We start from the raw sequence: 11534 nt of genomic DNA, 5'->3' as shown, positions 1-11534 counted from the left end.
TTCTTTACCCTGACAGTGCACAGTTACAGGTAATATCAGAATATGAAGTGCTAAAGCAAGAAGATTAACATAGCTTCCTACATAAACCCAAATTAAGGCAAATAGAACCTGTGCAACTAAAAAGCTTTTTTTTAGCTTAAAAGTGAACGAGTAATGCAGAGGGGAAACAGAATACAGGCTATTCTTATGGTATACCTTGTAATAAGGTACCTGCCAAAGTGGCTGGAGATACAAACAACGTATTACTAGCCAATTTTACCTGCATTTGGCCTGTCGGGAGGTCCCAATGTCAAGCCCTATTGCCCTATTGGCAGCGTTGTGCTGTGAAGATGGATTGAGATTTGTCTTGCCCACTCTGTGGTGCTCTACTAGCACTCAGTGGTTGAAACGTGTTATTAAACCAACATTGTCCAGACAGCTCCTTTGGTGACAGTTTGGTGTCAAGTACCCATAGGTGTTAGAGACAGACGACAAATAGCAAATGCGATGCAATATAGATAGAACAAAAATCTCTGTTATTATCACACTGCTGTTGTTAAAAAAAATGCCCAGTCTCGGAACAAGACAATACAGGAACACTAAACATCCATTTATATTATATGTAATTTCAGCATAATTTGCCAGTGCATCACCCCAGGGGTTCACAAACTTTACCATGACAAGGCCCCCCATATTGCTGGTATACATTCCAGCCAAGACCCCTCTTACATAGGTTGTGCCACACTATTTTTCCTTTGCACCCTCTTTCACGACCATATTCTGAGACAGTGCCCAACTGAAATATATACAGTAAAATAATAAAAATAGTCCATAATTTTACAAGAGATGCAATAGGTTATTCAATCTTTCATCTTATTTTGGTTTATTTTGGTTTACGTAAGTTATTCAGTTCGTTCAGTTCATTCTTTTAATATTTTGTTTTGTGTTACTTTTCCTGCCAGTCTGCCAAGGCCCTGTAATGTTTTATCAATGAGCAGCCATCTTGTAACATTAGAGAAGCAATGCTGACAACTGCAGCCTCCTAACCGCAATAAAACCTGACCTCAACTGCTGACACCATTTTATTATGCAAACAATGTGGCACGGTGACACTCGATACCACAATAGTTTCATTTCAGCTGAAATGTGAGACAGTTAGGGGGGAAATCACTTGGGTGGGGTGGGTAGATATTCTTTTTAATTCTACATGAATAATTTTACTGCCAATATTGTACATTGTACAACATTTTCACATTTTTGACAGTGTTATTTTTAATTAAAGGTAACAAATAGTAAGCAGAAGCTTAACACACCTTAAAGATCAGTCAGACAGTTAGTCAAGCCTTTAAAACATTTGTTCAAGCTGGTTATAATGCATACAAACCTTTCTTTCTTATCTTTTCATCAGGGCTTGACATTAACTTTTTGTTCACTTTTTGCCACCGCCCACAGTGACTAGTGGTTTTCCAGAGTCACAAGCCATTCAGCCTTTATAGCCACAGTTTTGTTGTCAGTATTTTTTAGACATAGCCCATTTTCTTTACTTTGATACATCTGAGCTCAGAAAATTAAGTGATAAAACAAGATGGACAGTGCTATGAATGTATATGTCAAATGATACAGTTTATCAGACAAAGGGAATCTGAATGACCCTTATATCATACCCAAGAATAAGTAACCTGCCGAAGTGGCTAGTCAGGCTGCAATTGTTACTAACCACAGCGAAGTTTTACCCATTTTTGTCCAGTTGGCAGGTACCAAAGTCAAGCCCAACGTTTGGGTGTGTTGACAAAGTGAAAGTGAAAGAGTTTGCCAGTGGAAAACTACCGAGAGGTAGAGAAATGTCTGCCAGTAGATGTAACCCCGAGAAACAGTTTCAGGTGGGCTACCTGTAGTACGTTTCATAGCATAACATGGATTAAATGACTTAAGTTGTTTGGTAGAGACCCAAACTGATGCTTATATTCGTTTCTATTCATGTCAAATGGTGAATGCAGATAGGGTGTGTGTGTGTGTGTGTGTGTGTGTGTGTGTGTGTGTGTGTGTAGAGCCCAGTCTCGGGGAAAATCAACTGTATACTTTGTGGTGCCACTACGAGATAGCCTCATTTTTTGTAGTTGGGCAACGCACGCTGTCGTCGAGAGTGGGTGAGAGAGAGGGTGAGAGAGAGCGAGTTAGAGAGAGACCACCCGAGCAGCGTGCATTCCGGGAGGAGAGCGCTATGTCTTGTGCCAGACAGGCAGCCTATACTGGGAATGTATTTCCAACCAGTCACACAGTATTGTGGGAGATTGTGAATTTGAATTTCTGAAAAAATATGTGCTATGTAGTATCTCTCTCTCTCTCTCTCTCTCTCTCTCTCTCTCTCTCTCTCTCTCTCTCTCTCTCTCTCTCTCTCTCTCTATCTCTCTCTCTCTGTTTTTTATTCTCTTGGAATTTCTGTTGCGTGTGAGTTTGAGTAAGTAACCATCATTTTTTAAAGATGGTATGGTTTATGGCAGAAAATCGAACAAAGCATTCTGCCTTACTGTTCTTCCAGATTCTCTGAATGCAGTCTGTCAGTTATAGCAATATGAACTGATTTGGGGTCACAAGTTGGCCTAACCCTTGCCAAGCGTGTTGTATTGTCACTCACTGTACTGTACTGTAAATAGACAAACAGATATTCTGTATCTCATACATGCAATGTTCAATAAGGACAACTATTTGCTGTCTACAGAAATTTGGGATGATGTCTTCTGACATCAATCTGCATGGAATCAGCGTGCATTCGTAAGTACTTATGTTTTATCACAGGTGCATCAGTCAGGACTCACCACTGCACTCTTTATAGAACTGTACAATGGTTTTCTCTTTCCTTCAGGACAAAAATGAATGCACTGACTTTTATTGCCAAATCCTTTATGGGTTAACTAACTTTATACATTTTTAATGTACTTTCTTTTCAAGATAGCCCTTACAGGACTAGGTTATTAGAAAAAATACTTTTGCATACTCCATTTACAAGAACTGAATTAGGAAAAGCAGCATTTTTATCATTTGCACCAACAGCTTGGAATGAACTTCAAGCCACTCTAAATCTTGAAGTTCTTCCATCCCTAAATTATTAAGACCTGTTAAAATCATCATTAACTGACAGATGCAACTGTTTTTGAGTTTTTGCCTTGTTTGCTTTATCTTTTTGGTCGTCTGTTTATGTTCAATTTTGTTGTGTACAATTTTGTTTAGATGTTATGTAGCTGTGGTTGTCTTGTCTCTTGTCCCTTGTGGTTTTACTGTAATGCAACTTTTTAAACCGCCTTCTTGGCCAGGACTCCCTGGAACTCAATGGGACTTACTGGGTTAAATAAAGGTTAAATAAAAAAGTTAAAGGTATGGCTGGATTTTAGGAGTATGCAATTTCAAGAAGCCAGTTGTCTCCAGTTAATAAATGCCAATTTTCTTTAGTGCTCTGGTTTCAAGTTTCAGGATGTTCATGTTTGATGGGTATAGTGGTTAGGGGTTGTTGTAGGTTTGAATCCTAGCTGACCTCTCCCTACACCTCCGTCCATGGCTAAAGTGCCCTTGAGCAATGCACCTAACTCCACACTGCTCCAGGGACTGTAACCAATACCTTGAAAAATAATAACTGTAAGTTGCTTTAGATAAAAGCTTAAGCTATGTGTAATGTAATGTAATGTAATGTAATTCCATACAGATTCAGTAAGCGCTCACCAAATAGAAAATTTGTTGTTCAAACAAAGTCACCTTTTAAAGTCAAAGTGCTACAACAAGACGCTTCCAATAATCACATGACTTTTCTACTTCATACTGTTTCATCACTTTCTAAGTCCTTTTCTTACTGTCCATTTTCTTTCACTGACCGAAGTTGGCAAGGAGAATAAACTTTCTAACTTTGTCTTCATCCAGACAGGACAGTTTGAGAGGGTGACCGGACATGAATAAAAGAGAGATAGTATCAGGGACAATCATTTAATGTATTGGGCCGGAACCTGTCCTCGAGGTGTAACAGTACATTTGAGCTATAGTTGAGGCCAATTAAACAACATTTTAAAGGAACTTAATGAGCTGTCATATTTCAACAGAGTAGACATCCCAGTTTCTTATGGAATGACACCTACGAAAGAAAACTCATTTTTAAATCTGTAGAGTAAACCTCAATATACCATTCCTTTATAGACCTATTTATAAACACACAATACATTACATCATGTTTACGTCACATCTTGTTCATACACATTACATAATATTACATTACATTGCATTTGGCAGACGATTTATAACCAAAGCGACTTTCAAAAGAGGACATAATCATAGCCAACATCAAAAGCAAATACAAAGTGCACAGGAAACATACAGAGCTACAAGTGCAGTTGCAAAGGGGGGTTAGTTTTTGTTTTGTTTTTTTTGTTTTGTTTTGTTTTTTTAATTAATAAAGAATACACACACACACACTCACAAACACACACACACACATACACACACACACACACACACACACACACACACACACACACACACACACACACACACATACACACACACACACACACACACACACACACACACACACACACACACACACACACACACACACACACACACACACACACACACACCCACACCCACACACACTCAAACTAAACTAAACTAAACATCATGTCAAGAGTCTGCTCTGGGGCTAGACCAGCTCAAGCATTAGTTTAGCAGATACTCAAGAGGAAAGAGGAAGGTCTTTACTTGTTTCTTGAAGGCTGCAGGATATGTGCTTAGTCTTGCTGCCTCTGGGAGACTGTTCCACCACTTGGTGATGGAACATATACACATACCGGTAAAGTGGGAGTTGTGATTTCCTCTTGCCCTCTTGTGATTTGCTCTCTACTGTGTGTCTCTAAACTACTTCTTCCTCTCCTACATCTCTCTAATTCCGTAAGTCAATGTTCTTTGTTCATTTACAGGTAGAGCAATTGATGCCAATGGCGCTAATGTTGGTGAGCTGCATATTTCTGTATTTAGGTATGTGCAAAAATGTTCATTGTTAAAAATGAAATCTTTTTCATAATTTCCCAATGAGAGCTAGGACACCAATAATTGACCTCTGCAGAGGTATCCAATTGAAGTCTGTGTTTTCAGACGTCAACAGGCAGCTTAAGTTCTCATGCGAAGTTGTTCAGGCTGGCATCCATTATACACATGTGGGTGCAAACCGGAATCACTTCCTGTGGTGGGTGTTGAAGCAAGATGGTGAAAGAGGAGTGTAACCCAGTTGTCTGAAATACTGAGTGGACAAAGTCACCCGTTAATTCCCTGGTCATATTCTATCTTTATCATAAGATTGTGGGATTGGATGCAATTGCATGCTTCTGTTGATCTGGTATGGTCCTCCCAGCATTTACACGGGTTTGAACATGCTGAAGGTATACTTTAAAGTTCAAAGGAAGTCCACCTCATTTCAGGAAATTGCTCATGTGTAAGCCCTGGTAAATAAGAGAATACATAGGATTTTTTCTTTATGTGTTTGCATTAACATTAAACTCATTTTCTGAGTTGTCTGCATTGCATTACAGTCCCCCTCAATTTCATGTTTGCTTCTGTCTCTGTTATTTAATTTGGATTTTGTCTCAACTGGGCATCTTGGCATGTCCAAATCTGTTCTTAAAACCATACCATTTGTTTTCAAGAATATGCAACTCACCAAGGGTTCAGGGGTATCCACTTGTATTACATAATTTGGCTTCTGACGTTTTATGCAGCTGTTTGTACAGTAAATATTTGGCACAAAATGGCAATGATGAAATTACAGAAGCCATATTTCGCCTTCAAACTTGTTAGGGAATGCCATTGACCACCCCTAATCACTCAGTGAGATGCATACTTTTAAGAACAGTTGTTTATGGTGGTTTTTAAGAACATATTTGGACAAGCCCAATAGACGACCATTGTAAATGTGACGCATGTGATTTATGAGGCTTTTGGGAGGGAGGTTTACTAACGTTCCACGACAACTCTGCTAGTTAGCCTCCGTTACACTCTCACTCCCACTCTCACTCCCATACCGGGTCAATCGGCACCACTGTGACGGAGGTCTTCCTGCACCTGTTTGTCCCCCTTGGGGCGCAAACCTGCAACCTCGTCAACTACATCGGTTCGGAATTGAGAGGCACAGTACCGCTGGACTAAAGGACCAGTCCCCAGTCCAACGGCATCAACGACATCAACCGGCTTTCGGGAGGGAGATTTACTAACGTTGCATGCCAACTCTGCTAGTTAGCCTCCGTTACATAAAACCAATTGAGACAAAATCCAAATTAGCCAAATAATGGAGACAGTAGCAACTATCAAAAAATGGTGGACTGTTCTTTAAATAAATGCATGTAAATAACCAATACATCAAACAGTGTATTTTAACTTTCTATGTATTTTCTTTTGCACCAAGGGTGTCTATCTGCTGCTGGTTATGATGACATAGAAGAGAAAATCGTACACGTTGGGGATCCTGTTACACTCAGTTGTTATACAGATCCAGAGAATGTGGATCCTTCTAAGATTACATGGAAAACACATGGTAACATCGTGGCCAGAATTTCCAATGGAAAACTCACCTCAGACTGTGGGTATGAGGGCAGAGTACAGATATCTAAAAGCATCGCAAAGGGAGATTTATCCCTCACCATACATCGCACAGTGTATAATGACTTTGGTGAATATGAATGTTGGTATAATGGAGAACACAAGACAGCTTGGTCCTTGAAGATTACAGGTAGGGACTACACATCTGTTCTTAATCAGAGAAAGCAAATGTATCTGAATTTTGATATTAATTAATAAGAAGAAGTAATTAATGTAGTCTGGTAAAACCAGGATAGCACAATTGTGGCGTCAATTTGTTTTTTTGTTACTCAGTGAGTGTAATTGTTGTATCTGTTCATGAGCCCCAAAAGTTATATGCCCCAAATTATATATTTTGTCTTTAGCAAACATTCCAAAGAAGCTTGAAGTAACTGCTGGAGACCCTGTGTCCATCCCTTGTTTTACACGACAAAATAAAGGTTCTCAGAAGGGGATGATGTCCGAGGACATCAGTTTTGAATGGAAGAAAGATGAGAAAAGTGTACTTCGAGTAGAGAGAGGTGGAATAATGGATAAGGCAGATGAAGTGGACTTCTCAGATGATGTACACAATGGAAATTTATCTCTCATCATTGCTCAGGCATTTTTTTCCGATCGTGGGACCTACAGGTGCAATGGGGATATAGATGTGACTTGTCTTCTTGTAGTAAGTGGTAAGTCTACTAAACGTGCGAAATCTGTAAAATTGTTTATCGGTAATTCAGTTCAATGATGTTATTCCTATTAATTATCTTGTTCATGTCTGACTTCTGCTAGTCTGTCATTTCTCAAGGATGGCACATAAGACAACTCCCTGTTATATTAGTCATAAGGCCGGGGACATGCTTTTTTAAACTTTGAAGTCACGTCTATGAAAATACAGCGATCCTGATTGGCTCGGCTACAAGGTGGTTCATGAGCAGGGCGAATCTGAAAGTCCTCCAGACCCTCCTGTGATCTCACAAAGCTGAGCGGAATAATCACACAAGGGTCTGGCGAGAGTCAGGCTAAAGATTTGATGCAAATTGTTGAAAACACTGAAGAAGGCACACGCCGAAATGCGTCTGTGCAATAAAAAACACTGCTATGCAAGGTGCGGCCTCATTGAAACAACAAATTGTTCAAAAGCCATGATGCAAAAAAAGTTGATCATGTTGAAAGTCAGCTATCTTGAAAGCGCTGGCCTAAATATTGTCAGTTCATGCATCTACCAAACTACTAAGGAACCCATGCAAACCCTCTAATATACACAATTAGACTTTTAGATTTTTTGAGTACATTTGATTGAACTAACATTGACAATGCACATTGCAGCTTTTCTCTGTCTGTGCCTTTACACTGTTGAAAATCCATCATAATTTCAGAACAAACATATTTTACTGTTCAATTTCAGGTCACAAGAAGAGAAGAGAAGTTTCTCTTGAAGACCGACTCTCCCTGCAACTTTACACAGTGGATCCTGTTATTGTGTACTTCCAGAGGGACCATTACAGCACTCCAGTCATAGTCTGTAATGGTAGTCAATGCAGTCCAGGCTGGATTTATGTCAAAAATGGACACAAAGTTGAACTGAACACTGTGACGAGGGACCATATAGGGATATATACTGTGAGAGATAGACAAAGTGATGAATTATTGTGCACGTACAATGTTCAGGTAACCACGTCAGAGGGTGTTTATATTCATAACATTGTTCATGTTGTGTATTTTTTTCTTGTTAGCATAATTAGCATAATTTTAGCCTCCCCTTCACCCTGATGCAGGACAACTGATGCTTTTGATTCCCCTGCGGCTTTCCATGGTTTCCTGACAACCATAATCCCGCTCATATTGCTCCAGTGTGCTATATCTAGACTACTTACTACATAGGGTGCATGAAACGCCCCTCGAAAATGAAAACTTTGCAATATCCCACTCTGCTCTTGCAGCATTTTCCCTTTGCACTATCATACTGTAACTCCCTTGTAAATTTCTAGGAAATTTTATTGACGTTAAAGGGTGGGTAAAAGTTCAACTAAGGGTAAAAGTTAAATTAGACGTGCTGATCTGAATTATCCCATAGCCTGTCACGTTGTAGAGTGTGCCCACCTTGTCTCTTCCCTACGGTTTCACGGAATTGAGCAAGTTAAATTATCAAGGGGTGGGAATATTGATAAAGTGTTATGCCAAAGGGAACTGTTCTGGATCCACACGTTGGATGTCGTACATCCCAAAGGTTTAAATGTTGATTTTGATATGGGTGTCATGTTATGATTGGAGGCATAACTCTTACAGTCTTGAAATTGCAATTTATGAAGTTGTTTTTACTGATGTCTTTGCAGTTATCTAGAACTTAAACTGTTTGTATGTATGTGGACTGACATGTAAATATATTGTTTTGGTGGAGGGTAACTCTGTTTGGTATATTGATGTAATTTTTATGCCTAGCTACCTTAGGTAGAGGAAGTATGACAACCAGGAAGAAGAGAAAAACTACAACTCCCACCACACTTGGACTACAACCAGTGCAGGTGTCACTGAACACCTAATGAGTCTTAACTGATAAGTTTGTTTGTATGTTCCATTTGTAACTGAGCCCTGAGGAAGGTCAGTAGACCGAAAGCTTGGCCTATCATTAAAAAGAACACAAAGGGGATTTAAGTGTGCAGACATTTTTCTTTCAATTTCACAAATTTTTTGTTTATGTTTGGCACCTTTAAATTGAGAGTGCGGTGGGATCCGGTTAAATATTGATGTTAAAAGGTGGTAGCCTGGGCGAATAGCTGACTGTTGACTCCGTCAATCAGTCTGGCAAAAGCCATGAGGAATCCGTCTCCGTGGACGATGGGAGAGGTCTGATCTTACTCTATCATTTAAATTAATTGAAGTTCCAAACTCAAATTAAAACCCATATTGTGCTTTATTAGCATGCCTGTTACGTTATAGCGTTGCAAAAGCATACAAATAACTAAACGAATTTGTGACTTTAGTTACCTTAACCAATCAGTAAAGGAACTCGCGGGTGAGTTCTACGTCACCACTCTCAACTGTTTGCTGATTGGCAAAACACTGAGAGAACCGAGCTCGAGGCTTTTGCCAGACGATGTGCGGAGCCAAAATCTTTGGGTGGAGTACAGAGGATGGCGTCGCGAAGCTAAAAGGGTGGCACAATAGGTTTGAAATTTTGAATGGTGAATGGGCATTTTAGCTAAATCTGTGCAAAGTGTATTTTGAGACTGTTTGATCAAAAACAGTAAGAACAGTAATTTGGAGGAATGCTTTTCCACTTCCCCAGGACACCAAAACCCCACAAAATGGCTAAATAATGGACACATGGGTGTTTGAACGTGGCTAAAAGATTAGCGAAAGAAGACTCTAACAAACAGGCACGCGGAATTTCAAATCTGGGAAAGTGGAACAGGAACTGGAGCATTCTTCCAAATGATTCTCTTTGATTGTACTTAACGTTTTCAGCAATTCACTATGATTCCAGCATTGACATTAGGTGTTAGGCGCCAAAGTGTGCCTCTGTGGCAACATCAGTAGACTTGGATAGTAGAGGTCGGTAAGGCTCACGGTGTCACAATGTACGGTACGGATATCCAGTAGGCCTAGGCTATGGTAGGGGCCTACAGGTTTTTTTTAAAATTCAGACGATAATAATTATTGTCAGCACTTTTTATCGCAGTTTCACGGTTTAACAGTTAGCGTGAAACCCCTAGCAAGGTTTTCAGGATAGAGGGCATGACCTGATCATGGCTTCCGCTCTCAGTTTTTGGTTGGAATGGTGGCCTGCTGGCTGTAGTCTAGTGGTTAAATTGCATAATGAATATGATTATTCATGTGTAACGGGTCCTCAGTTGGTATGTGCACATATGAAATGGATGCCTATTGGGTGAGGGTGGACCCCTTCTGGGTCACATTTAGCCCTGGTGTTTGGATGTTAGCCAGTCTCTGTTGCGTTGGCGCTGGCAGGAGCTCTGTAAGCTGTTCCCGGTTGTCTATTGTGGCACTTTGCGGATCAGACCCCTGCTCATGGTGCTTTAAAGAGCGCAACTGAGGTGTGAATAAGGTTATTTGACTTTGTTGCAAGCGTCGATGTTGACGAAGCACGTGAGCGAGAACTTGTTGTCACGATGTGAGTGGTATTAAAATACAGCGCATTTAAAGTCGGCCACAAATATGCATGAGACCAGTTTGATCTACTAACACACCACGTGTGAGGTGTGGGGGGACAGGAGGAGAGGAGGAGCTGAAGTGGGGAGCAGTGCAAACTTCTGTAGGGGTTTGAGACAAGACACACGTGAGTGAGTTGTTGACCAGTTCATGGACACGTGACCTCAGAGGCGGTCTGCAGACGAGCATCGGCGGGGATAAGCAACTGCATTGGTTGCAAGATCCGACTGCAGTCGCATTCATCCCGCGATAGTTTGACACCATGTGACATGTCACCTCGTCGACGCAACATGACTGAAATTTGTAAGTTGGACAGGAAATCTAACCATCATGCAGTGTTTTCATCCAGAGTGCATTGCTGTCTGCAGGCGTTGATGGAAAATCGAATAAAGCTAATGTGTGGTTCAGATGGTGACTTAATCGGCTGGTAAGGGTATAGGTTCTCCTGCAATATGCACCTGGCAATACTTAATTGCGTTTTGTACAGTGGCTAATGGAATGTTGCACTGCCTAGCTAGAACCCTGTGGAAGCAGGGGGCAACGTACTCCTGTCCTGCTACAGCAGTATGGTCATTTATAAGTTTGCCTTTTGTCACTTAACCTGTGCCAGTAGTGCATTGCTCCCATGCCTGTCAGGTTGGGAGGCACGTTGTCAACGGGCAAGCGTGGGGAAACGCCGCTGTCTTTTCTTGACCTTGTCTTTTTTTTTTTTTTTTAAATGTGTACGAGCCCGTTTTAATTGAGACAGGTGGTAGCCAGTGGCTTGATAATGCGCATGTGTTCATACATTT

General features: G+C 40.6%; 1 protein-coding gene across 1 annotated transcript; it reads left to right on the top strand.

Annotated features, from left to right (window-relative positions):
* Nucleotides 1-1736: 1736 nt before the first annotated feature.
* LOC134459106 (uncharacterized) lies at nucleotides 1737-8573 on the top strand. Its single transcript, XM_063211432.1, has 6 exons — nucleotides 1737-1873; nucleotides 2699-2751; nucleotides 4938-4995; nucleotides 6416-6739; nucleotides 6954-7262; nucleotides 7982-8573. The coding sequence occupies exons 3-6, from the start codon at nucleotides 4950-4952 to the stop codon at nucleotides 8344-8346; spliced, it is 1044 nt and encodes a 347-aa protein (XP_063067502.1). The 5' UTR covers nucleotides 1737-1873; nucleotides 2699-2751; nucleotides 4938-4949; the 3' UTR covers nucleotides 8347-8573.
* Nucleotides 8574-11534: the final 2961 nt, after the last annotated feature.

This window comes from Engraulis encrasicolus, chromosome 11 (assembly GCF_034702125.1).
Source record: "Engraulis encrasicolus isolate BLACKSEA-1 chromosome 11, IST_EnEncr_1.0, whole genome shotgun sequence".
NCBI classification, from domain to species: domain Eukaryota; kingdom Metazoa; phylum Chordata; class Actinopteri; order Clupeiformes; family Engraulidae; genus Engraulis; species Engraulis encrasicolus.
The sequence above is the reverse complement of the archived record's forward strand: the minus strand, read 5'-3'. Positions and strand labels throughout refer to the sequence as shown.